The 25,275-nt window shown below is 63.1% G+C and overlaps 7 protein-coding genes across 7 annotated transcripts; 3 read left to right on the top strand and 4 right to left on the bottom strand.

The window, feature by feature from the left end:
* Positions 1–46: 46 nt before the first annotated feature.
* On the top strand, positions 47–2,513 carry RHTO_03975 (uncharacterized protein; the record flags this gene model as incomplete). Its single annotated transcript, XM_016417643.1, has 13 exons — positions 47–277; positions 331–423; positions 483–525; positions 586–647; positions 706–1,144; positions 1,202–1,426; positions 1,486–1,677; positions 1,742–1,883; positions 1,941–2,001; positions 2,071–2,091; positions 2,154–2,213; positions 2,277–2,303; positions 2,379–2,513. The coding sequence occupies 13 exons, from the start codon at positions 47–49 to the stop codon at positions 2,511–2,513; spliced, it is 1,731 nt and encodes a 576-aa protein (XP_016271050.1).
* Positions 2,514–2,776: 263 nt separating this feature from the next.
* Positions 2,777–3,232, bottom strand: RHTO_03974 (uncharacterized protein; the record flags this gene model as incomplete). The annotated part of the gene is made up of 2 exons (XM_016417642.1): positions 2,777–2,921; positions 3,144–3,232. The coding sequence occupies 2 exons, from the start codon at positions 3,230–3,232 to the stop codon at positions 2,777–2,779; spliced, it is 234 nt and encodes a 77-aa protein (XP_016271049.1).
* Positions 3,233–5,223: 1,991 nt separating this feature from the next.
* RHTO_03973 (uncharacterized protein) lies at positions 5,224–6,852 on the bottom strand (the record flags this gene model as incomplete). The annotated part of the gene is made up of 5 exons (XM_016417641.1): positions 5,224–5,237; positions 5,305–5,908; positions 5,969–6,131; positions 6,200–6,517; positions 6,635–6,852. 5 exons carry the CDS (start codon positions 6,850–6,852, stop codon positions 5,224–5,226), a joined length of 1,317 nt encoding a protein of 438 aa, XP_016271048.1.
* Positions 6,853–7,884: 1,032 nt separating this feature from the next.
* On the bottom strand, positions 7,885–10,986 carry RHTO_03972 (uncharacterized protein; the record flags this gene model as incomplete). The annotated part of the gene is made up of 2 exons (XM_016417640.1): positions 7,885–7,901; positions 7,971–10,986. 2 exons carry the CDS (start codon positions 10,984–10,986, stop codon positions 7,885–7,887), a joined length of 3,033 nt encoding a protein of 1,010 aa, XP_016271047.1.
* A 761-nt stretch (positions 10,987–11,747) lies between these two features.
* Positions 11,748–16,378, top strand: RHTO_03971 (1-phosphatidylinositol 4-kinase; the record flags this gene model as incomplete). The annotated part of the gene is made up of 10 exons (XM_016417639.1): positions 11,748–11,851; positions 12,134–12,235; positions 12,298–12,382; positions 12,451–15,058; positions 15,118–15,319; positions 15,397–15,553; positions 15,609–15,759; positions 15,814–16,023; positions 16,129–16,279; positions 16,342–16,378. The coding sequence occupies 10 exons, from the start codon at positions 11,748–11,750 to the stop codon at positions 16,376–16,378; spliced, it is 3,807 nt and encodes a 1,268-aa protein (XP_016271046.1).
* Positions 16,379–16,645: 267 nt separating this feature from the next.
* RHTO_03970 (50S ribosomal protein l22) lies at positions 16,646–17,753 on the top strand (the record flags this gene model as incomplete). The annotated part of the gene is made up of 4 exons (XM_016417638.1): positions 16,646–16,999; positions 17,093–17,197; positions 17,316–17,415; positions 17,494–17,753. 4 exons carry the CDS (start codon positions 16,646–16,648, stop codon positions 17,751–17,753), a joined length of 819 nt encoding a protein of 272 aa, XP_016271045.1.
* A 301-nt stretch (positions 17,754–18,054) lies between these two features.
* RHTO_03969 (RNA-directed RNA polymerase) lies at positions 18,055–24,711 on the bottom strand (the record flags this gene model as incomplete). The annotated part of the gene is made up of 13 exons (XM_016417637.1): positions 18,055–18,619; positions 18,688–20,769; positions 20,826–21,084; positions 21,144–21,571; positions 21,625–21,793; positions 21,953–22,105; positions 22,167–22,267; positions 22,328–22,434; positions 22,495–22,525; positions 22,601–22,762; positions 22,818–23,023; positions 23,077–23,939; positions 24,018–24,711. 13 exons carry the CDS (start codon positions 24,709–24,711, stop codon positions 18,055–18,057), a joined length of 5,820 nt encoding a protein of 1,939 aa, XP_016271044.1.
* Positions 24,712–25,275: the final 564 nt, after the last annotated feature.

The raw sequence follows: 25,275 nt of genomic DNA, 5'->3' as shown, positions 1-25,275 counted from the left end.
CCTCACGCCCAAGCCCGCGCCCTCCTCGGTGGCCTCGCCTACGACGATGCGCCGCGAGCGAGACGCTGCGAGCCGGAAACTTGAAGGCCTGCCACCTCTCGAGCCCGACCCGCCTCTTCGCAACCCCGCTTCTTTGCTCGGAGAAGACGTCTTCGCCCGTTTCGGTGGCAAAGCCCGCTCTCGTGACCCCTTCGCCAGCAGCGGTGTCGTCCGTCCTGCGTCGTCCGAAGCGTCGACAGTCAGGAAGGCGACGCAGCCCCAGCAATACGCCGAGCAGGTGTGTAGAGTTCCGAGCGCTCACCCCACTCGCCGCTGACTCTGTTCTCGCAGCCGACGCTCCGGCCATACAGCGAGTGGAGCGGTGCGGGACCTGCGCCCTACGGCGTTTCCTGGGTCGGCTCTGACACGAGCAGAGTCGAACAGGTGCGTTATGGTTCGCTGCCGAGCATTCGTGGGTTCGAGTGACGGAATCGCTTGTGCAGGCCCTTTGGCGACTTCTTGACGGATTCGAGCAGCAGAATGGCGGTGAGCTTTGCCGCCTCTTCCTTACATCTCTGGCCACCATGCTGACGCTCAAGGATGCAGCTCTCGTGCACAGCCAAGTACAGCAGGACCGCATCGCCCAAGTTGTCGGAGAACTCGCTCGAGTGAGTGTCTGCCACGCATGATCCCTCGAGTCCCTGCTAACGTACCTTCGGCCCGCAGTGGGTTGCCGAAGACCGCTCGATGCGCGAAGCGCAGTTCAGTGAGCTCGCGCGTGCGGTTGACGGCGTTGCCAGGCATATCGCGGATCTCCCGCAGCACCTCCTCGCTTCGCTCCAGGCCGCCGAAGGACTGCTACCAGTGCCGGCTGCTACGACGTCAACCGATGTCGAGCATCCGATTGTCGATCATCCTTTCGTCGCGCAGGAAGCTGCCGCAGCCGGAGAAGCAGCTGTTTCGCACGAGCCGAACGAGAACGCAGCTCCGCCTACCGATGCCGTCGCAGCCGTCGCACCCGAGTCCGTCGACAAGCGGCCTCGCTTCGGCGTCAACCCGCTAAGCTCATTCGCACAGCTCGACAAGCAGATTGCGACCGGTGCGAAGGAAGGCGGGACGGTTGGGAAGGTGAAGGGTCCGAGGCTACCTGCGATCCGTCTCTGGGGTGCGTCCAGCTACATCGCCTGCGGTCCCTCAGGCTAATCTCTGATTTATTTCGCAGGCGCGCCTGAACCCGTTGCCGACCGACCAGGAAGATGGGGCGGAGGAGCTGTTGCGGCGAAAGAAGCGAAGGATCGCGCCGAGACGGACGAGGTTCTCGCCGAGGCAGACGCATCGCCAAACGGTCCGATAGTCGACGCTCTCAAGAAGGACGAGAAGCTCGGCGCGGCATTGCAGGCGTTGGCGGAGGGCCAGGGGGACGAGATTGACGCCGGCACGGTCTCGCGTGAGTCCATCTCTTTCGCTTCCGACTCTGGACCTCTACTAACGCGACGGGAGGCGTAGTCGCTGTCTTCGAGATCCTCAAGACGATGCGCGACATCTCGGCGAAGCAGGCGGCGCAAGAAGCGAAGGAGGCGGAGGAGAAGGCCAAGAACCAGGGCTTGTCGCTCAAGGAGAAAGCCGAGCTTGAGGCGAAGAAGGCGGAGATTGCTCGTCTAGAGCTCGAGACGAAGAACAACGCGGAGAGGACGGCGCGTGCGTTCCCGACCCCTTCCCCCCTACGCTCGAGCCGCTGTTGACTCCTTGTTCTGTGCGTCAGGTATCAACGAGATGGTTGCCAAGCTTGCCGAGAAGAGCGACAAGGCGGACGCGCTGCTTCGCGAAGTAGCCCAGAACGTCAAGGACGGCAAGAAGACTACGATGGATCCGGCTCTCACCGACGAGGTCAAGCGCTTGCTAGGGTGCGTCGCGACTTCTACATCTAGCGTCGCTATCACTCACGCTGCTGTACTGGGCAGCGGCATCCGGACAGGCGTTGACGAGCACGTCAAGGACTTTCGAGGACAGCTCACTAGCGAGGTGCGCTTCGTCTTCGGCGTGCCACACTGCGCCTTCGCTGACCTCTTTCGTGCGCTCTGCACTATTCAGGTCCAGCGAATGTTCAAGGAGGTGCGGCTCGACTTGCGCTTCGCCCCTTACTCCCTGCTGACTTCACTCGCTTGACTCCCCAGGTCGGCAAGCTGCGCGACGAGAAGAAGACGCTACAGAGCGAGATCGCCGAGCTCATGGCGGTGCGTGCGAGTTTGTGACCTGCGGGCAAGCGGCGGCGACTGACGAGCGATCCTGTCGAGCAGTTTCAAGCGAAGCACGGCGGCTCGATGGTCCGTTTCCTTCGTTTCAGACCAGCTGCACCGAGCGTTTGCTTGCTCTATAGCTGACCACACCTCGCTCTACAGCCCAAACCGCCCGCCGCCGCCGTCCCCTCCTCGCCCGCTCCCGCTCCGCAGCCCTCGACCGACCCAGGCCCGCTCGAGCCGCCAAAGCCAGGCATGCCGTCCAGCGGGTTCTTCGGTCCGCGGCCGATGAAGTAGCAGCTGATCAGCAAGAGGCGGGTGAGAGGAGTCGTTCCGCGGGTTTTTGCGAGGCCAGCATGTCGTTGTATCTCAATTGTGCAGCTGCGGTTCTAGCGTGTAGTAACTAGACTGGTCATCGTGACCTTGCGCATGCGAGAGAGAAAGAGAAGACGACCCAGCCGCGAACGCGACAGACCCAGCGAAACGACCCGAGGAACGACATGAACTGCCTAGGATTACATACACTCTTTCCCTCTCCTGCAATGCCCGTCTTGTCCCATTCACTTAGGCTTGGGCGTCTCGCGCTCAAACAAGGAGGAAGTGTAGCTCATCGCCGACGCAAAGTCGAACAGTCGCTCGCCGGTGCCGAGGACGACGTCGGCGGTCTGGCGGAAGGGACCTTCGGGGATTGTAGAGGTGTTGACCCTGTTGTGTGGGAAGAAAGGGCGAGAGGAGGAGAAGGTCAGCGATCGCGATTCTGGACGGGCAAGAGGATGTCCTCGGCAGTCTCGTGGTCTGGCCAGCTCCGCCGTTCTGCCGGCCGTCCTCCTCCAGTCTCTCGTTCCCGCCCACAGCGACACCCTCCTCTGGCGCCCGCCTCTCCCGCCTTCCGAACCCGCGGGACCAAGACCAACCTCGGAGACTCACTGGAAGCCCGTATGCCGCTTGACGCCCGCCAGAACGGTCGTGACGAGTGCGATATCGAATGTGTAGTGCATCAGGCGTCCGAGAACCATGCTGAGCTGTGTGTGAGGGGTCGAAGGGGATGGAGGTGGGGAGGGAGTGATGAGGCGGAGGAGAGCTGTGGGAGAAGAGCGAGCGGTGTCAGCTGTGCTCGGCGGGTGCTTGTGAAGCTTATACGGACAGCGACGGTCTACTTGGCGCTTTTGAGCGGGTCGTGTGAGCGGGCAGACGACGAAGGAGCGAAGGCGGGTCCTGCCGAAGGGGTTCGTCGGCCTCGTAGGCGAAAAGACTAGGTGGGACTATTTCGGTGTACAAAACGTAGTAGCGGGACTTGCGCAGAACGGAAAGGAGAGCGAGAGGGAAGGACGCGAAGAGGAGTTCCTCGACAAGTCGTTCTCGACGGCAGAGGACGAAATTCGTATGTCAAAGTCTCGCGCTACAGATGCAGACGAAGGGAAACGGAACGTCCACCTCGGCGAGCGGACAGAGGAGGACGGAAAGGAGCGCAGGAGGGAGAGAGGAGACTGCGAGAAGTGCGGATGCGCGTGTCTAGGGAGCACGACACTTGTTGGACAAAGGCTACAAGAGAGAGGTTACATGGCTTAAAGGAGACGGGGAGAGGAGGGTGCGAAGGGAGACGGTCGTGAGGAATACTCGCTGTTCACCACACCATCCCGGGCGTCCCCTCGCAAGTCCACGTCGCATTCCGCGCGCTTGGCTTGTCGACCGTCTAATACCGACTCGCGCGGAGACACTCGGCGACGGTTCTGAGTTTGTAGCCTTCCGAGACGAAACGTGAGGCAGGACTTCGGTTGCTGTTTCCTCGCCGTTCTGCGCGAAGATGCTGTCAAAGATCTGCTCGGATCGCAATGAGAGCGATATGGGAAGGGCGCACCTCGTGAAAGATCATCAAGGTAGTTGAGCGTCGTCGAGAGCGCGAACGACTGCTTCATCTTGATGGACGGGTCCCAGTCGCCGCTGTGGAAGTCCCGAAAGACGACTATCGTCGTCGAGTCGGACGAGCCGGTGTCAGTCAGCCCCCGGGACAACGGAGCCTCGTTCGCAAGCGCTAGCGAAACGCACCCGTATCCCCTCTCGCCTCCAAAGTCCCGAAGCTCGCCTCGTCGGCTTGGAGAACGGGAGAGAAGCGAGCGCGAGGAGGCCGAAGAGCAAGAGGGAGGGGACGAGCATGGCTGAGGATGGAGAGAAGACGAAGGTCCGGCGGAAATTGGGAAGGTCAGCGTGCGGATGGCGCGGTCGTTGTCGTTCGCGTCGAGCGAAGCGCCGTGAGTACAAGCGAAACCATCGAGCAAGCAAGTAGAGCAAACCAGTCGAGGAGAGACAGTACAGCAAGAGGAACCTTTACTTCTCAACCTCCCCTCAACCCTCCTCCTCTGCTCTGGCGGGATCCTCCTCAACGCGGCAAGACTCGTCGACTGCCCAAGGACTCCTCAAGAACACAGAAAAACGTCGAAGCAAGCCGAGCGGGACTCGGGAGTAGTCGACGCGGAGGAGGTGCTGGCTTGTCGCGAAGAGACCAGTCGGGTGCACCCAGTGAAGACGTTGGCCAGTGAGAACGAGATCGCCGGCCTCGCTCGCAAGGAGCGGGGGGCGAAGTGTGAAAACCCGTGTGGCGTGTGTGCGAATTACTCCAGGAGGACGAACTACGAGAGGGGTACTGCTGTACGACTGAAGGCGAACATCGAAGGGCAAAAAAGACAGAACCGGAAGAAAGAGTGTCCAACGAAAGAAAGAGGGAAGAGGGAATAGACAACATCTTCGCCGAGAGGGCGAAGAGAAGGGTCGAGGTCGAGGTTATGATAAGGCGATACAGAAACCGTTGGTTGAGAGGCGATAAATACACGTCGAAAGAGAAGGTTGATTGGGGGGAGTCGCGCTCGCCTCGGGTGAAGGAGGGGCTGCGGTGATTAGGCGAGTGTCGAGTCGAGGAGGGACGGGTCTTGGTTGCGGTGCGGTGCGAGGGGGTGTTGCGAGTACTGGTTTGCGAGAAGGGCGACGACGACGAGAAGGGGGGCGCTTAGGCCTAGACGTGCAAGTCTGCGACAATCACCGATTCCGTCAGCCATCGCTCAACTCGACGGTACGAAGGGAAGCAACGACGTACGCCTGTCCCTCTCGCTCGTCAACCCCGCCTCGTTCTCATACCCATAGTACCCACCCCGCTGATCCTCAAACGGGTCCTCCCCATGCGCGGCCGCGCGCTCCTCATCTCCCAACCTCGGCGCGCCCGAACTCCACATCCCCCCCGGCGCCGGCGCTCTCCTCGACGCCGCAACGGGCTGGGCCTCGTTCAAGTCGTCGTCGTGAGCGTGGGCGTGGTCGGTGAATCGGACGTTGGAGCCTTGCGAGTTGGACCTCGAGGGGCGAGAGAGCGTCGTGCCATCCGTGTTGGTGACGCTTACGTGAGGCGCTGAGCCGCCCATCATCGGTCCCGCCGGGGCGCGCTGCGAGTTGGGCAGCGAGCGACTCGCAATCACCCCACCCGCCATCGGTCCGGGCCCAGCATTCTCACTCATCTCGTCGTCATCCATCAGACTCGCTCCGACCGCCGCTCCGAAACTCGACGAGCGCCGACCGGAACCGGACGAAGGGCCCATGGTCGAGACGCCGGATTGGCGAGCGGCGCGGAGGACTTTGTGTTGTTGTTGGGCGCGCGAACGGGCGAGGTAGGCGCGCGAACCCATCGAGTTGGTGTGTTCCGTCAGGACCTACCCAGCACCCTTAGCATCAGTACACGCACTCAATGGAGAAGCGGAGGGCGGACGCACCTCCTGGTCGAGGAAGAGGAGGATGTAGCCTGCGATGGCCCAGATGACGGCCATCTGGAGGCACGTCAACCCGAAGGTCGTGTAGGCGAGCGCGACAGCCCAGTTGATGCGGTTGCAGGCGTCTTGGAAGTCCGAAGGCTTCGGGTAGTGCCAGTATCCGTCCCTACGAGTTGGGCGCGAGAAAAGTTAGTTCGCCGGCGAAAGGGAGAGAGAGGGAGAGGGCCGGCGCACCAGAGACAGTTCTCCTGGCCTCGCAAGTCGCAAGCAAGCGCGAGTGCGCCCGAGACCCAAACGACCGCGAGTCCAAACAGGGTGAGGAGTTCCATGCGAGTCTGGTTGAGGATGTCGAGAGCGCCGCCGTGGCGGAACAAGCGGGGGAGGACGAGCATCATGCCAAAGAGGACGCCGGGTGTGCCGATTCCAAAGACGATGTCGGCGATGAGAGAGCCCCAGGCGGGCTTGATGACGGGCCCGTGGGTGTTGTAGTAGACGACGACCGAGATGCAGAACGCCGCCGTCGTCAAGGCCGCCAAGGACGTCAACGAGTAGCTGTCGGAGCGTGCAGCCGACGCATTGGACGAGCGGGAGAGGCGAGCGAACGGGTTGTCAGTGTTGGCTCAACCCCACCTGACCGGCGACGAGGAGGTGGAACGGCGACCGACTCACAGGACGAAGCGGATGCCACGGATCATGTTGGGGTGAGGCGCCCAGTTACCCAGGTAGCGTCTCCTAGACCCGGTCACCTCCTTGAAGCGCGAGGCCCTGCTCGCCGGCCGGTCTTTGGGCTCGCGAGTCGGGTCCTGCTCGTAGCGGTAGGCCTTTTCGTCGTCCTCGAGCGCGATGCCCTTGTCCTTTCGCCGTGTGAAGCGGTCGAGGATTCCCATCGTTGCGTGGGTGGAGAGAGAGCGGGGGGGGGGTCGATGTGGAGTTGGTCGCCGTGTGAGGAGCGCAGAGTGCGGCGAGGTCGCGGGCGGCGGAAAGGGAAGATGTGGACGGTGTTTGGAGGGTGACTGTGTAGCCTCTGCAGCCAAGTCTAGCACACACTGAGCCACACGCAGGCAGCAGCAAGACGGCGAGAGCGAGGACGGCAGACGGCCACAAGGCGAAGGGGTCCTCGCCGGGGTGGAAAGGGGCACCGCGCTAGAGCGGGTCTCATCTTTCAGGAACAGCAACTCGACGGCGAAATTGCACCGAAGCTGGCGAACCCTCCTCTCGACGCCGGTGTCCGTGAGAGAGGAGGTGCTGCTGGCCTTCTCTCTGTCCACTGTCCTCCTGCTCCCTCTCGCACTCTGCCAGCTCCCTCCAACGCCCAACGACTTGTTCGCCGACCCGGCTCACCCAGGCACCCGCTCCACACTCTCAATGAAATCCGCCCACTCTCGACAATCGAATGGCTCTCCGCCTCGAACGGGCAACTGGCGAAGCCGGCGTTCATTTCCGCACCGCAGCGCGCACGGCGAGCGAGCGGCACGGCGAGCTCGAGCATTAGTTCGCCACTCCGCTGCGCTCACTCTCGGGCCTTCAGGGAGCGGAGTGAAGAGAGGAGTAACTTGGCGGATGTTGGACGACAGAACGCTCAAGCGGGCAACTCGAACTCGGCCAGCTGGACAAGCTCCGCCGTTCGAGCAAGAGCCCCGCGTCGCTCGATTGGGACAAAGCTCGGACGAGAAGAGCGCAGCATCGTCACCGGTCTCTTGCGTTCGCCGGTGAACCATGCAGGGTTGGATGGATGGATGCAACGAGCTGTGTGGCTGCTGTTTCATGATACGAGCTGCGTTCGTACGACATGCGAGAAGGCGAGAGAGAGCGAAATGGAGGCCGAGGTTGTCGCGATGAGAAGGACGGCAATGCGAGTGAGTGAGTGAGAGAGGGATGAGTTGGCGAAGAGCTGGGGTGGAGACGATGAGAGTGAAAGATCACGTCGAAGTTGTAGCTACAAACGCCGCCAAAGAGAAGGTCAGCGAAAGCGATGGAGTTTGAGGAAGAGAAAGGTCCCGCTCACCCGCCCTCCTCGGTTTCGGCTGCTGTCCCTCCCCCCCTCCCCCTCCCGCTCCCTGCTGCAACCCCTCCACCGCCCTCCTCACCCTCTCCCTATCATCCTCCCTCCTCCGTCTCGCCCTCATCCTCACCACCAACACCCTCTCCAAACTCTCCCCAACCGGATCACGCCACTTCTCCACAGCCCTGTACTGCCTCTCTATCCGCTCGGCTTCACGAACGAGCCCGATCGCCCATTTCTGCATCCCGTGCGAGGCGGCGGGAGCGGGCGACGAGGAAGTCGATGCTGAGCCGGTGTTGGACGCGGGATTCGAGGCGTTCAAAGCGCGTTGGTGCTGCAAAGCGAGAAACTGTTGTTGGGCCGGTGTCATAGCCTGCGCGCCCTGGACCGGCGGAGGGACGAGCGTCGCGCCTGCCGCTCCTCCTCCCGCATCGGTCGTAGGCGTCCCAGCGCCCGCTCGTCCGCTCCCAACATGCGGCGCATCACGCGCCAACAAAGCCTTCTGCTGCGTACGCGAAATAGGTCCGAGCGAAGTAGTCGAAGCGTTGCGGTGTTTTGCCGACAGTCGAGGCGGGATTCCCTGAGACTGGGAGGGAGAGGTCGAAGGTTGAGTCGAGGGCGTGTCGGTGCCTTGTTGCGACTTGGTGAGGTGCATCAAGGGGGCCGCAGGGGGAGGCGGAGCGTCGACGAATTTGACGACGAGCGGAGGGGGTTTGGGCGAGTCGGACGAGCGGGACCTTCGGCCCAGACTCGACGAGGCAGTCGGGACCTGTCCCTGCGCGCCGGGGATCGGGTAGCGCTGCGCTGCGCCTGCTGAAGAAGACGGAGGCGGAGTCGAAGGCGACGAAGCGGTCGGCGCACCCGTGAAGCCCCGGAGGGCATTGAAGTAACCACTTGCGGAGCGTTTGGCGTGCGTCAAGGCTCCTTCGCGCGCGGCGGACGAGTCGTGAGGAGGAGGAGGAGTCCGGCCTGCGGCGGCGGCGATGTTGCCCAACGCAGCGATCGCTCCGCCAGCCGTCTCTGTCGGTCGCAGGCGGCGCGTCTCGCCTGGACCTGTCCGGTGCGAGCCAGACGTCGTCGCCTCCGCCGCCTGTCGCAACGAGCGAACACTGCTCATGCTCTCCGTGCGCTGGTGTCGACCCGTCGACGTCCCCCGTTCGCCCGTCACGCTGCGCCGCAACTCGCCATTGCCATTGGGCGACTCCGGTCCGGGACTCGTCAGTTCCGCTCGAGCAGTCGCGCCGCGGTCGACGATGACAGGCGCGATCCCGCTCGCGGTGCGGCGAAACTGCGGTGCTGGACCGCGATGGAGAGCCGAGCGAGTCGAGGCGGCTGAGACGATGGAGGTGTTTGACGCCTTGCGAGTGGGCGGGGCGCGCTGAGGGAGTGGTCGGATGGGCGGGACGTCGTCCGTATTCCGTTCGGCATCCTTCGCCTTCTCCTTCCGGTCCTTCTTCTCAGCCTCGAAAGGGAGGTGCGCCTCTTCCTCCTCCGACGTAGGCGTAGGCGGCGCAGGCGTCCTCAACGGCTCAGCGGACCCCCCGCCCCTCGTCCTCCCACCCGCCGACTCAGGCCTCGACGGCGGACCGGACGGCGGGCCATTCGGGAACGCAAGTTCGGGCTGCGCGGCGGCGGCGAGCGAGGGTTCCGCAGCTGGGCCACCGAGGGGCGACGAGTCGGGCGGCGAGAGATGTTGCGGCGCGCTTGGAGGAGCGGGGGCGGCGAGTGCCGCGGCTTGTTGTTCTTCGTCTGCGTCCGGGCGGAGAGGCGCGTCGAGAGGTTCGGTCGGTGCGGCGGCTTGGATCATGGCCGGGAGGGAGGGGAGGATCGCAGTTGCGGCGGGCGGCATAGCAGAAGGCGGGATCGAGTCGTCGCCGCCCGAGTCGGGAACGACGTCTTCGTCCGTCTGCGCGAGCTGAGCCTGCGCGATGTGCTCCGGCTGGATACCCTCGACCGGCGGGGTAACAGCCTGCACCGCTTCCTCCGTCGCCTGCGCTTCCACCTCGGCCTGACTCTTCTCCTGCCGCGGAGTCGACACCTCATCCGCCCTAGCATCCGCACGCAAACTCTCGTTGTCCTCCTGGTCCTCCGACGCACCGAGCTGGAACTTGGGCTTCTTGCCCGTCGGTCGAGGCGGGAGACCCTGCTCGTCTGATGGTGCGGCAGAGACTTCGACCCGCTGAGGCGCCGGCGCGCGCTCCTCGTCCTGCGCGGTGACCCGCCCTTCGCCCGACTTGGGCGACTCCTCGACGCCGCGCTCGTCGTGCCCCTCCTCGCCGTCGTCCTTCTGGCTGAAACCCTGCGCGAGAGCCGACTGACCCTCTGGCGCGACGGACCTGGCGACATCGGGCAACTTCTTGCCGATCGCGAGCGGCGAGTCGGTCGCGCTCTCCCAGTCGCTGCCGGACGTGACGCTGCCCGTCAACCGCTCCTTCGCCTTGGCCTTCGTGTTGATCTCCAACCGCTGCCGCTGATCGTCCGCCTGGTCTTGCTGGATCTGCTCCGCTTCGACACGCGTCCGACTGCGCGAGCGAGAGCGTCCGCGATCCGACTGTTCGTGTTCGAGGCGCTCGCGACTTCCTCCACCGACTGCTGTAACCGTACTGCTCGAGCTCGACCGGCTCGTCGCCAGACTCGGTCGCTGCGGCCTCCCATCTCGCTCGCCATGTTCGTCTTCTCCCGCTCCTCCCTCCAGACTCGTCATGCCCAGCCCAAAACTCGACTTCCTCGCGCTCCCACTCGCGCTCCCACTTCGCTTCATCGCATGCGCTCCATGCGAGTTCTTCCGGTGATGAGCGAAAGAGACGGCATGGTGTCCTGCTGGATGACCGTGGTGAACTCCTCCTCCGCCTGCGAGGGCTGTGAAAGACCGGTTTCGGCGAGGTTTGCCGGACGAGGTCGAAGAGAGGGTGCGGATTGTTTGGGTCGAGAGAGCGGAGGAGGACTTATTGCGGACGGGAGGACGCTGGGGATTCGAGGTGGATGATGTGGTGGTCGCGGGCGGGGAGGTTGCGACCATCTCGGTCGGCCTGTAGGCGTTCAAGCAGTGGTCAGCGTTCAGTCATATGGCTACAAGCCCTTCGAGCAGAGTTGACGCCTCTCTCCCCGCTCGAAGCCCTCGGGACCAAAATCGTTCGTCCACAGCCGCCCTTGGTCCGAGTCCGAGACCTGCACCTCCTTGTGCAACCAGATCGTGAACGTCCCACGCCGTGCAAGCCCTCCGTCCGCATCATATCGCGCATCTCCGTCTGGTCGATATCAGCCGACTGACGATAGGTCCTCCGGGTCCGCCTTCGACCTGCGGGCGGGAGCTGGAGCGCGGGAGTCGCTTAACATACCTGTTGAGCAGCTAGAAGCAGCAGACAGTCCGAGCGAGGCGGTTGTGAGCGAGAGCGAGTGAGGTGGGGGTCGACAAGCGATGAGGAGGGAGAGAGGTCGACCACGGCGCAGTATTGACTTGAATGGCTGAATGGACGTTCAAAGAGCTCGCTGGAATGCTGCTTAGCCAGCCGTAGCTCTCCAGCGCGAAGTGGACGAGGAGACGAAGTGAGACCGCGGAACTCGACGACCTCGAGAAAAGTCTCTTCCCGTGTTCTTGCTGGCGCGACGGGCGTTCGACAGAATACTCAGCAGATCAGACCACTCAGCACACGACTTTGCGAGGTGCGACGACGCCTTGTCGCGGGCACGCGCTCCTCGACCACCTCGACACCGGCTTCGCTCGCTCTTCCTGCTCGGTTGGCTGCTCACGCGAGCGCTGTCAGTGCTGCACGACGCCCAATGAGCCGGGCAACCGCGCTCGAGTCGGGCGGAGGGAGCGGTTCCGCCCTCCTCCTCCGGCTGTTCGAGTCGAGCTTCTTCGACGTCCACCTCGCCATTGGATAGTGAGTCGCGTGTCGAGCGGTACTTGGGCGCATCACGGAGCGGATCCGAATTGAACAGGGCGGGCTGCTGCCGTGTGAGAAGAGCGACACGTTCATCAGCGGGGGACAACAACCCGAGTCGTGTCCAGGGGAGCGGTACGCTATATGGAGTCGCTGGACAGCGCAGACGGGATACGGACGGGCTGTCTATCTATCACAAGCTTCTTGACAGCTGCGCGGCTCGCCCTCGCTGGCTGGGACCATCCCCGCTGACCTGGTCCTCCTCGTCCGCTCCCGCAACAGTCTCAAGACCTACCCGAACTCGATCGGCATCACACACTACCTAATCAATCGACTGCGGTCGTTCGAGTACGAGGATGTCGAGTTCTACTGGCCGCAGCTGTGGTGCGTGGATCGTCCATCTTCGCTTCGGAAAGGAGCGTCGGGCTGACTGGTTTGCGGAGCAGCTATTTGGCCATCACCCGCCCTTCACCCTCGACCGCACTCGAGAACTTCATCTTAGAGCGATGCCAGGAAGATGCTCACATCGCCGTCATCGCAAGTCTCCCTCCCGACTTCTCGTCGGCAAGGACATCTCGCTAATTTGTTCGCGTTTGCAGACCCTTTGGTACCTCCAAGCCTCCCTCTCCGACCTCGCAGCAATGCCAAAATCAGATCAGTTCGCCGCGTGCCGACGGATCCTGAACCGCGTTCAGGAGATCATCTTCAGCGACCCTCCCCTCCCCTCCTCCGCCGCCTCTTCTTCCTCTCCCTCCAAAACGCCTTCCCCCCCTGCTTCAAACGACAAGCCGACGCAAGACGCGGAGGAGAAGCAGGACTCAATCAACGCACCGACTGCATCTTTCGTCGGAATCGGCCTGCTCCTCGCGGCAATCGGGATGCCCCAACTCGTCAACGTCGCCGGCCGGATGGTCGTTGAACAAGGACGGCGAACCGAGCCTCCGACGCGGGACGAGGTAGACGACGCGGATGAGGACGGAGCAAGGGAGGGAGGGAACAGTGAAAGTGGGAGTGAGGGAGAGGCGGGTGTTGCGAAGGCTGTGGTGGCGAAGAAGGCCAAGACGGGGATTGCGGGAGCGTTGTTGAACGGCTCGGCGAAGGGGTCGAAGAAGGCGACTGTATCGTCGGCGTCGAAGCCAACCAAGCGGAGTCAGACGCAGCCGAACTACTTGCCTGGCGACCGGATCACCGCATCTCCTCGCATTCCTCTGCCTTCCGCGCATGAGTCGCGGTCCATGTCTTTCCTCCCCTCGCCTTCCGCCAAGTCGCCGACCAAGCAGGGTCCGACTTCTTCGGGCGCCAGCTCCACCTCGCCTCTTTCGCCGCTTGAGCGACGTGGTTCACTCAAGCACAGCGTACTGCGGCAGAGCACCGCGCCGTCCCTTTCCGTCCCCTCACTACCCATGACCTCCAAGTCCGCTTCGAACCTCCTCAACTCGCCCTCATCCACCTCGCAGCACCTCTCCGGCACAAGCATGCCTGGCTACGGTCTACCAAAGACCTTCCTCTCCCGCCTCCTTCTCCTCCAAGCATGCCGATCACAACTCGACCTCATCCGAAGTCTGCAAGACATCTCGACTCGCCTCGTTCTGGTTCCGAAACCCGCTCGCCTATCGTCTCTCCGCGCCGAGCTGACCGTTCTCAATCACGGACTCCCACGCGGCTGCTCACTCGGCATGTCCACCCGTCCCCCTCCCGTTGCTGTCCTCCCCGACTCGACACCCAAGCCTCCCGCTTCCTCTCCGCAGCCCTCCTCACCCTTCGACAAGCCCCATCCGCCCACCCCACGGCGCAAACAAGCCCGCGTCGTGCGCATCTCGCCAGGCGAATCGGTCGTCCTCAACTCAGCTGACCGCGCGCCCTTCGTGATCTACGTCGAAGTCCTCGAAGAAGACCTGGACTTTGACCCGGATCGCCGGAGCAACTGGGAGGATCTGAGGAGGGCGTTGAGGGAGAGGGAGGGGTTGGCTACGGCATCGATTGGCGCTAAGGGAAAGGCGTTGGCGGAGAACGGGAGGTTAAGCCTCGAGAGTGGGATGGACGGGTACGCGAAGCAGGCGGACGGGTCGTCGACGCCCTCGAAGGGCCAGGACGCGCCGGTGATTCCGCATCAGCCGACTTCGCCTTCGCCCGGAACGCCCTTTGCCGAGCGGGCAGAGTATGCGCTGGGCGGCGGACTCGACGGCGGCGCACCGACCGAGGGGGACATTGCTGCAGAACCGGCGGGCGAGATGGACCTGGTCGAGCAGCTTTACGGCGACATCTCGCTGCGGGACGACCCGCTTGCCGAGCCGCCAACGGAGGAGGTGGAGGAGGAGATTCACAACCGGGATGTTGACGAGGCTGCCTGGCGACGTAAGGACGAGGCGGCGAAGGCGAAGAGGCGGGACCGGACGGCATCGACTGCTTCGTCGACAACCTCACGAAGCAGGACGTCTATCAGCAGTGCGACCGGCGAACCCCTTTCTGTCGGACCGAAGGCGGCGAGGCGGATGTCAGGCGGAACTGCACGACCAGGCGGACGCTCGATTGCTTCTCGAGCGCCCATCTCGCTCGAGGACTACGCCGAACGGATGCGCATGGCCGCCATCATGCTCGCGCAGCTCGACGCTTCGCAGACCGCTTCTCGTGGTGTTGTCGGTGCAGGGACAGCAGCAGCCGGAACCCTCGTCACCCTCCCTGTCTACACCGTCGCAGGGATCGGAGGAGTCGTTGGCGCGGGTCTCGGAGCAGGTCTCGGAGCGGTCAAAGCGCGGTTGTCGAAGAAGGAGACCCCGGCTGCCTCGGCGGGACAAGGCGGTGCCGGCACTCGCGCGAGTCTCGACACGGCGTCTGCGGCGGAAGGGACTAGTGCGGTGGCAGGTCAGCCACCTCTCAACCCCGTCGCTGCGGCTTTGTCGCACGGTGCAGCCGAGGCAAGCTCGTCGTCCGGCTCGGCACCCTCGAAATCGACCGCGACGACCGGAACGAGCGGATCCTCGACGCCTGCGCCGCTCCCGACGCAGCGGCCACGAGTGCTCGCGCCCCAGGACGCTGCTGCCATCCGTGACCGGATCATGAGCGAAATGATGGCGCTGGAAGAGGAGCGAATGGAGCGGATGAGGGGAGACGTCGAGTCGCGAAGTGGGTGGACCGCCGCGGCTGGTTCGGCCAAGACGCAGGACAACACGGTCGTCATGCGGGCTGTCAACAAAGACGACCCGTCAGGTGTGTTTGTCTCCCGCAACTTGACTCCGATCCGCAGGCTGACCCCGTCTGCTTCGCAGGCGCCGTCTTTGCCGAATCCTTCACGTCCAAGACCGCCCGCATTCGTTCCGCCTCACCCTTCGGCCACCTCCCGTCCTGGTCACTCCTCTCGTGCATCGTCAAGACCGGCGCCGACTTGCGGCAGGAGCAGCTGGCCGTCCAACTCATCAGCGAGTTCGGCAGGATCTGGAAGGAGGAGGACTGTCCTGGCTGGGTCTACTAGTGCGTCGCTGCAGCATCGCGTCGCTCAATCGCGCCTGACTGAAGTGCACTCACGCTCTCATTTGTGCGCCTTGCAGCTTCCGCATGATTGTCACGTCCGAGAACAGCGGACTCATCGAGACGATCAACGATGCCGTCTCGGTCCATTCGCTCAAGAAGAATGCCTACGCACGACGAGCAGAAGACGGCACGCAGGCGTTTGACTCGTATTCGCTATACGATCACTTCGTCAACGTGAGCCCACCTCCTTCTCTACTCGTCGCTTCCGCTGACCCTTATGACACGCCAGACCTACGGCTCTCCCGACTCGTCCAAGTACCGCAAGGCGCAGGACGCGTTCATCCAAAGTCTCGCGGCGTACTCGGTCATCTGCTATCTCCTCCAGCTCAAGGACCGCCACAACGGCAACATCCTCCTCGACCGACAAGGCCACCTCATCCGTGCGTTGTACAGCTCCTCCAGTCAATTTGCGTTAGTGATGTTCCTGCCAACAGACATCGACTTCGGCTTCATGCTGTCCAACTCGCCCGGCTCGATCGGCTTCGAGATGGCGCCTTTCAAGCTCCCGCAGGACTACATCGACATCCTCGGCGGCTTCGACTCGCCCAAGTTTGCCGAGTTCCGCGCCCTGTTCAAGCGGTGCTTCCGGGACGCGAGGAAGCACGCCGAGCGGATCATCACCCTCGTCGAGCTCATGCAGAAGGGTGAGTCAGACGCTGTCTTCCGTCGGACGGGCATACTCTCTCGTTGCAGAGCATCCGTATCTTGGAGATCTGCCGTCCATGACTTACCTGACACATTGCACACAGACTCGTCCCTGCCTTGCTTCTCGAACGGCGAGCTCACCTCGCAGCAGTTGCGCGAGCGGTTCATGCTCTCGCTGCCGCAGGCCCAGCTCGACGAGTACGCCGACAAGCTCATCCTCAACTCGGCGCAGAGTTCCTTCACACGACTATACGAGTGCGTCCGGTCCCGCTCGTTTCCCACGCTCCACACTGCTAACCGCTTCCCTTGCCCCGCAGTCTCTTCCAGGGCTACAGCAACGGCATCCTCATCTAGCAGTCTCATTGTACGACGGTTCTCAGCATCACGGGCACGATTTTGGCGGGACGAGGTAGACTCGCTCGGGCAAATGTAAAAGACGCATCTTCCGCATCGAGCGGGGTTTCGAAGAGTTGGCTGTGCCTTCCAAGGTGTCTATCAAGCTGTACGCTCCTGCAGAAAGCGATTCGAGCGAGTCCAGAATTTCTCCTCTCATCTCGCCAAGTCGAGGAGAGGGTCGTCCTCGTCCACACCCTGCACCGCTTGCTGGTGCAGCCGTACACGATGCAGTCGACTCGCACAGCACTGCGAACACTGCACGCAGCATCGCGCGCGCTGCCCAGCGCTGCGCCAGCCCACGCTCACTCTCTCATCGCCTCGACCCGACAGCCTCAGCAGGTCCGACACATCTCGTTCGGCTTTGACGTGCTCAGGAACTTGCTTCCGAAGCGCCAGAAGAAGGCTGAGGCGGCGGAGAAGCCGGCGGAAGGCGTTGCCGCGGCGGAGGTACCCAAGGCGAGCGCACAGGAGAAGGCGGAGGAGAAGGGCTTGTTCGACGTTGCGACGGAGGAGCTGGACGTCCGAGAGGCGCAGGGGAGGGTTGGACTTGCACCGAAGCCGAAGAAACAGGCGACCTACGTGAGTTGGGCCGCACTCTCTCGCTCGCTTTGGGAGTCGTGAGGTGCAGGAGGGTCGAGTCGCGCTGACCACGTTTACTCGGCTCGGCTACAGCACAAATCGTCTACGGCAAACTTCAAGACGTCGCGGCGCAGGCTGGCAGACTTGTCGCGCTTGATCGCAGGGCGAACGGCGGACGAGGCTATCTTGCAGTTGCAGGTGCGTTCGCTCGCCGGGCTTTTGCTGGCCATAAGGTCTTCGCCGGGCCTGCTTGCTGGCCTCAATGAGCTTTCGCCTGGCGAACGCAGAAAGTTGACGCCGTCTTTCCCCCTCGCAGGCTTCGCAAAAGAAGAACGCGCCCCGACTGCTTTCCATGGTCGCGCTGGCTCGTGACCATGCCATGGCGAAGGGTTTGAAGCGCGAGAAGCTCGTCATCGGTGCGTTCGCATTCCCTCTCGCTGTGCTTAGCTCTTTGTTGCTCCAACCCGATTCGCTGACTCGTACTTCACCCGCAGCGCAATCATGGGTTACCAAGGGCGTCTACCTCAAGCGCCTCGACATCAAGGGTCGCGGTCGATTCGGCATCAAGCATCACCCGTCGGCCAAGCTGCACGTCCTTCTCGCCGAGGGCAGGACCGAGGAGGAGCGCCGGCGAGAGAAGAAGCAGGAGCAGTGGAGGAAGAAGATCAGGAACTCGACAGAGGCGCCGGGCTTTGCGCTTGCGACGCGCGCGAGGCCGTTGATCAACAACAACGGCGCGCAGTGGAAGTGGTAGACCTGGGAGGGCAACGCAGATATCCCTTGCGCATCTCAGCCGTTGAGCGTCGCCCGTCGCTTTCGCCGCTCGCGTCTATGCGGCGAGCAAGATCGCTTGCGGCGGAAGAGGCTCTCGAGGCGGATCTCTTGAGAATCTCGCAGTGTCTTTACGGGCAAAGAGGCGAAGAAACGATCGTCAAGGAGCGTCTTGCAAGAGAGTGTACATGCGAAGCGTAGCTGGAACAACAAGCGGGACTGATGCGAGTCTACTTTCAGAAGCTGTCGAGTCTCAAGCTCTTCCTCCCTCGTTCAAGCGCAGCCTAGCGCCTCCTCCGCGCCCTCTTCTCCGCGTCTCGCTGCTCCCTGATCGCTCGGATATTGTCCATGATGGGCGTGACGGGGTGGTCCATGTCGTGTCGGCGAGGCGAAGAAGGCGAAAAGGAGAGTCGAGGCGAGGAGGGCGAAAAGGAGAGTCGAGGTGACGGTGACGACTCGGTCCATGCTGGAAGGTGCCGCGCTGATGCCCGCGACAGCGCCAATGACGGGTACGCCTGCTCTGGAGCAGCGTCAGGTCTCGACGAGGCTGTCCATCCGCCCGACCCGCCCCATCCTGCTCGCTGCGACGCACTCTCGTCGTGAGAGACGACGCCTCCCTGCACTCCGCCCGTCGCCGTACCCCACCCCCATCCTGGCTCGTCCTCGGCCTGTTGCTCCGCCTGCTGAGGCGTCTCCGGGATCCAGCTCTTCCCGCCGCCGCTCTGGCTCGGTCGAGGTTCGCCTCGACTCTTCCTCGTCGGACGACCTAGGCCGTACGCGTCGGCGAAGGTCTCGCCGTCGGCGGTGATGCAGTAGCGAGCGAGCTTGGCGAGTCCCGTCTGGTTCGACCTGCGGGAACAAACTGGTGAGCGAGACTGAAGGCGAGCCCGAGACCGAAACTCTCGAGAAAAACGCACTTGTACCGCTTCTTGTCGTAGTCCGTGAAATGCGCCCAGAACGGTCCGTTGCCCTTCGCAGCGTAAGCTCGTTGCGGCGGCGGCGTCGGCGGGCGAGGTGAGGGTGTTCGGGGCGGACTTGACGGAGCGGCGCTCGTCGCAGGTCCGACACTCTTGTTGAACCACCCAGCATCATTCCACTGGACCGGGAGCTTGGGAGGGGGACGGGGAGGCGAGGGCGAGATGCGGTCGGAGAAGAAGTAGTCGACACCGCGTTGAGGCGCTCCGCTCCGTTCAGCCTCGGGCCTAGGCGAGAGGATCGGCGGCGAGTAAGGAGCGGAGGGTGACGGAGGGCGCATGGCTGCCGGAGGGGGGCGAGTGGAAGGACGCCTGGTCGGACGCGCGCTGGCCTTCTCAAGGGGTGGCCAGTCTTCCGTCGACGGCGCGACCAAGCTCAGTGGACCCGCCGCTTTCGACGACTCGATCTCCTGCATCTCGCGACGCCTTTGCTCCTGGGCAAGCTGCTCGAAGTAGTCGACGACACCTTCTAACGGCGCATGCGACTTCGATCGGACAGACGCTCCTGCGGCTGATGCGGGCGGAGGCGGGCGTTGTTGACGGCGCTGCTCGGCGGCCTGGAAGTCGGCGCGGCCCTGGTCATCCGCCATAAAGTCGTCGCGATGCTTGCGGTAGGCGACGGGATCTCGCGCCTGAGACGGGAGGTACTTCCCCTCGAGGTACTGCCTCCGCCTGAACTGCTGGTAGAGCAGCTCTCTCGCTTCCGCTTCGTCGCGCTCAATCTCCTCTTGCTCGAGCTGCCTGCGGAACCGTTCGGCGGCCTCCTCGTCGAGCTCGACAGATTTGTCCGAGTCTGCCGATGAAGCAAGCGAGTCCGAGTCGTCGTCGTGCGCTGGCCCACGCTGCGGGGCGCCAGTAGAGGCAGGGAAGGGGGGAATGCTCGCAAGGATATCCCGCAGACCTTGGTCGTCGTCCTCGCTGCTCGAGGTGTCCATGTCGCTGCTGTCGGCCGTCTCGACGACTTGCGCCGGCGTCTTCCGGTTATCGAGCTCGCGAGTCCAGGGGTCTGCGGGCACAGGCGAGGCGGAGGGCGGGAGAGGCGCAGCGAGGGAATGGGCGGGAGAAGTAGGCGGCGTCGATTCGGACAGCCTCGGGCGGGTTGAATAGGGGATGAGCGGCTTTGACGAGCTTGACGAGATACCGAACGACTTGTCGAGCGAGCCGACGGAGGGGCGTCGGTCGGGTTGGCCTGGCGGAAGAGTTTGGCGAGGTGAGGCCGAGATCCTGGCGAGCGGTGGCGCGCATGAGGCGGGTCGCGCCCTCGCTGCGGATGACGCACCGGTACTGGCCGCAAAGCGTCGCTCCTCCTCGCTCTGCATGGCCTCGAAGACCAGCGCGAGGCAGACCCACCGAGCTGTCTTCACGCCGAAGTCGTACTCATCGCCGTCCTCAACTGCAACTCGCCAGGCTGAGTAACGCAGCTTGAGTGACTCGACGTCCGTGTGCTGAGACTCGACAGGCGGTCCCGTCAGCTGCGCCTCGAGCCAGTCAACAAGGCGAGCTGTCTGGCGGTGCATCGCTGAGACCGCGTTGCCGCGAGCCGCTTCTCCCCGCTGGACCTCCTGCAGGCTCGCCGTCGCGAAGATCTCGACCTCGGATAGGGATCGACCATCGGTGCGAGGCAGGCTGTGGACGATAGCGAGGTCGTGAAGCGCGGCGTAGAAAGCGTTGAGAACTGCGGCGACTGTCGACCGGTGGCTGTCGACGACGCTCCTCAGGATGTCCGGCGAGGCATCGAAAAGGCTGGCGATATCGCGTTCGACTCGGAGCTCGAGCACGCGGAAGGAGGTGGACCGGCCGTCGCCAAGCGCAGGCGAGACGACGCAAGTAGGCATGGTGAGGCCGGTGTCCTCAATGTTGCGGTAGAGATGGCCGAGGGCGCGCTGGGAATCGTAGTACTGAGGACCTTCCTTCGGCTCGAGCTCGTCCGTCTTCCTGAGGAAGTCCGGCCGGACCTTCGTCTTGAGCTTCGGGATGCTGTCGAGAGGCACGACGATGCCGGTCTTAGGCGCATCGACGGATGTACTGTAGCGGGGCCCGGTCAGTCGAACGGCTTAACATCAGTCTCAGACCTTACGCACCTGTGCAAGTCGGCGAGCTTCTGGCAGACGGGGTCGAAGCCATGCTTCGGGCTCTTGTCGGCGACGATGAGGTGCGTCGTGGCAATGATGCCGGTCGTATCGTTCGTCAGGTAGTTGAGGAAGCAGTCTGCGACATCGTGGATCGTGGCGGGTCGGTCAAGCTCGAGGGGGGCCGGGCCTTTGTGCATTCGAGGCTCGGCGGTGCGGAGAGGGATCAGGTCCGGAAGCGTGATGACTTGGTACGTATCACCGTCGAGGTCTGCGGGGCTGTGCGTCAGCACGAGGCAGATCGCAGGAAAAGGAAGACTGAAAGCTGACCTCCTCCGCCCATCATCGAGGCGAGCGCTCGGTCGCCGACTGTCGGCAGGACGATGCAGTTCTCGAGACCAGCCATCCGCAACGTTCCCTCGAGGTGCTCCGGCAGCTTGCCGACGGCATTGAGGATGCGAAGGTCGCCTGGATCGACGGAAGGCGAACGGGTGACGAGGATGCGACCTTCGAGGTAGACGACTTCGTCGGGCTTCTCGGGGAATCGGAGGCAGGCGTAGACTTGATCCGATTTGAGAGCGCGATCCTCGTCTGGAACGCCGACGAGGACGTACGAATCGGGTACCGGAATGCGAGCGCGCTCCTTGAGGTCGCGCAGGCTGCGGGTGCGGATGACCTCGAGGGCGCCACGGAGGAACGGCTCCTCGTGCAGAATGCTGTCTACAAAACCGGACAGGGATGCGAGGGAGCCGACGAGACTGCGAACGGGATCAGGTCAGCGCGCGCTCGTTGATAGTCGGAGAGTACGCACCTTTTGAAGCGAGTCGCTCCACCGAATGCGAAGCGGTGAAGGACGCTCAAGGCGCCCTTGAGCGTCTCAAGTTCGGAAGGAGCGAGAGCGTCGACTGCCAGCTTCTGGTAGCGAACGAAGGTCTCGATGGAGATGCCGAGGTCGTCGAGGGCGCTGATGAGCGGACGGTCTGGCAGCAGCAGGAGCGAGACAGGTAGCGCAGCAGGAGCGTAGAGCGTGCAGCGTAATAGAGTTGCCGAGAACATGCGAGCGAAGGACATGACCAGGTGGTCAGCCTCGACTCGCATGTAAGGACGGCATGAGCGCAAGGAGGATCGCCGTAACGCACTCAAGCGAAGCAGGCCAGGTCGTGTGAAGGCGTCCGAGACATTCAGGCAGAAGCCCTCGTCGCCGAGATCTGGCAGACCTTGAAACTTGTCTTGCGAGGGCCGAAGCTTGACTTGCGCACCTTCCAGCCGATTGTCCACCGCCAAAACTCCCTCTGCACACAGTGGTCAATCTGTCAGCGTCGATCGAAGCGAGAGTTGACGCGGTAGACTGACTCGACCCTCCGAGGCGGAACTGGACGACTGTCGGCGGAGCGCCGTCCACGTCACGTCGGAACCCACTCATCTGCAGCGCCTGCCACACCTGGTCGCGCACCCTGCACGCTCGAGCACGTCAGCAAACGTCAAAGCGAGACCGGCGACGAGGCGAGACCTACTCAAGCGACATCGTTCCTGCGCCGTCGGTGTGGTTGGTGGTCTCGACGCCGTTCTTGTCCTTCTCGACGATGTCGGGGATAGCTCCGATCTGGATGTAGTGCAGGGTCTGTATTCCCGAACGTCAACCTTGCAACCGCGGGAAAAGGAAGCCAAACTTCTAGCGCACCTCGGTTGCGTGCGACGATGTGAAGCCTTGGCTGTACCTAGCGACGCAAAAGCAAACACGATCAGTCGCCAAGCAATCTGCAGAGTGGAGCAGCATGTCAACGTACCTCGCGCCCAGCTTGGCAGGCTGGTGGCTGATCTTGTCGAACACGCCGAAGCGCTTCCTGATCGTGTCCGCGTTGATTGTCCTCGCCTTGCCGTGCTTGTCCTCGTCTTGCCACGGCGCGACGAACCAGACCATGCGGTCGCGCAGGCCGGATTGCGAGTAGCTATGTGCAACTGGCGAGGTCAGCTCAAGCTCGTGGAGGCTGGCAAAGGACGCACGCGAGAAACTCGAATTTCCTTCCGGCGAACGAGATGCCATCCTTGAGGGACTTGGCGACCGAGCCTTGAAGCAGCTTGTCCTGCGGTGCGCCCGACGAAGGAAGAAGCATCGCTTCGTCTTCGTCTCGGAAGGTGACGCGGAGGAAGTGGTCCGACTCTTGATGGTGATCTACAAGCCCGTAGTACTTGCGGAGCACGGCGTTCGACTGCAAGGACAAGCGTCAGCGAGCGCATCTCGAGCGAGAGCTCATTGACGGACCTTCTCGAGAATCCTTCCACCGACTCGGATCGTCCCGCTCGGAGTGTAGATGATGCTGCGGCACCAAATGTGCTCGGAAGGCGTGCCCTTCTTCTTCTTCGCCGCCGCCGCTGCGCCCGTCAAGTCGACCTCCGCCCGCTCCAGAACGACCTGTCTCGCCTCCTCCGCCTGCTGCTCGATATCGAAGACGACATCCTGCAAATCCTTCGGCGAAACCCTTCCGAGCTGGAGGAGCTCGGCGAGCGCCTTGCGATCTTCGAGGAGCTTCGTGCGAAGCTCGATGACGATCTCCTCGATAGTTGCGTCCTTGAGCTCAAACGTCGCTTCCCAGGGCTTGATGTGGAGTTCGACGAGTCGTTCGAGCTCCAAGGGCGTCATCGAGAGGTCGCGAGCGATGCCTTCGATGTGGTAGGCGATCGAGGGAGAGATGGTTGACAATGCGCGGCGGAGTTGGCGGAGCGCTTTGCGGGAGTAGCGCTTCTCGGCTTCGATGACGGGTGGGAGTGAGGCGAGCTGGACGACGGCGGGGAGGTGGACGTCCTGGCAGGTCTTGAGGAAGTCGCGGAACGAGAAGCGGGTCGAGGGTTCGCCGACGAGCGCTTTGTCGCGCGGAAGCTTGAGAACGAGGAAAAAGTGGCGCGAGAGGTAAGGGAGGAGGCGCGAGTGGGTTGCTTCGAGAGCATTGACGCGAACTTGGCCCGTGACCTTGTTGTCGGCGCCCCCGCTCGAGTAGTAGGCGAAGAACTTTGGCGTCCAGCGAGTCTCGAGGACGAGCGCGATCCGCTCAAAGTCGCTCATGTTGTCGTCTGCGCCAAGATTGCCCTCGTATGGCGCGCAGTAGATTCGAGACAGGCTGCCGGAACCTGCGAAGGGAGGAGTCAGTCAAAGGCGAGCCGAGTTGACAGGCAGGAAGCGCCGCGCCAGATCATTCAGAGACGCACTGAAGGAGATCTTGACGCCCGGGAAGCCCTCGAACGCGTAGCCCGACAAATTGACCTCTCCCTTCCTCGTCTTCCCATCTCCCAAACCAATCTCAAGCAGCCCCTGCTGAATCTGCGCGTCTCGCTGAACCGCAAAGTACGCGAACTCGCGCTCGTCGAGTGCGCCGAGGTAAAGCTTCTCGACAGGGAAGCCTTGCCAGTCGGGGTCGAGGCGAACGCGAGGCTTGTTCTGCCCGGCGAAGAGGTCTTGTGGCAGGAAAGGGCCGTGAAGCGGGCGAGTTTCGCGGGTGCCAGGGAGCTGGGGAGGTTGAAGCGGCGGGTGAGGTGCAGCGTTTTTGGGCGAGGGAGCAGGCGAAGGAAGGGGATCCGGCGGGCGAGGCGGAGTCGGGCGAGGGCGAGCTGTGCCTCCTCCTGCACCATTCAACGTCTCCCTGTCAACTCCACCGTAACGTCCATCCTGCCCGCCCGTCCGACCGAGCCTGTCCTTCTCACCCTTCCTCGTCCCCTCCTCGCCAGTCCAACCGTCCCAAGTCCCACTCCTGTTCCCGCCCCAGCTCGGACTCGCCTCGCCCGCTCCCAATCTGCTCGAAATAGCCACCGGAGGATAACCGAGAGGCGCAGAAACGTCCGGAGCAGCAGGGAGCGGCCAGTTGTCGGGTGGTCGGGACTTGAGGTGCTTCGACGCGTGCGGCATGGCTCGGACGGCGTCGCACGCGCTTCAGACGTGCTTGGCCGACGTTTGCGGTCAGGACCGGCTTGGCGAGGTCGTCGGAAGTGGGTGGGGAGGGGTCAGGAGAAGACAGGAGTGTGAGGTTGACAAGTGCGCTGGCGAGCGGGAGAGTGCCTGGGGCGCCTCGGAAGCAAGCTAGTCGGGGCCACACAGCCCAACAGCAGCGTCCTAGCCCGTCAAAGCTTGATCAGTCGCAGCGGGCGGACCTTCGAGTGAGGCGCGAGAGGGAGAGCGACGACGCGAGGACGAGCGAGAGGACAGCATCTCTTTCGAGCGCTCGGAATGGGCTCGTTAGGCGGCAACAGGGCGCGCAGGTGGACGGCAGGACATCAACCTTGCACGGACGAGGCGATGCGCCCGAGATTACCGCGAGATTGTAAGGGTGGAATAGCTGAGGCTGAATACAAAGTCGAGCGGGCTTCGCGAGGATGTCTGGCTGTGGAAGAGGTTGTGTGCGTCGTTACGAACGCTGCAAGGACAAGGAGCGGGCGCCGGAGTGCCGCGAGACGGGAACGCTCGCGACCCATG

The sequence above is a fragment of the Rhodotorula toruloides genome (assembly GCF_000320785.1).
Source record: "Rhodotorula toruloides NP11 unplaced genomic scaffold Scaffold24, whole genome shotgun sequence".
Classification (NCBI taxonomy): Eukaryota; Fungi; Basidiomycota; class Microbotryomycetes; order Sporidiobolales; family Sporidiobolaceae; genus Rhodotorula; species Rhodotorula toruloides.
The sequence above is the reverse complement of the archived record's forward strand: the minus strand, read 5'-3'. Positions and strand labels throughout refer to the sequence as shown.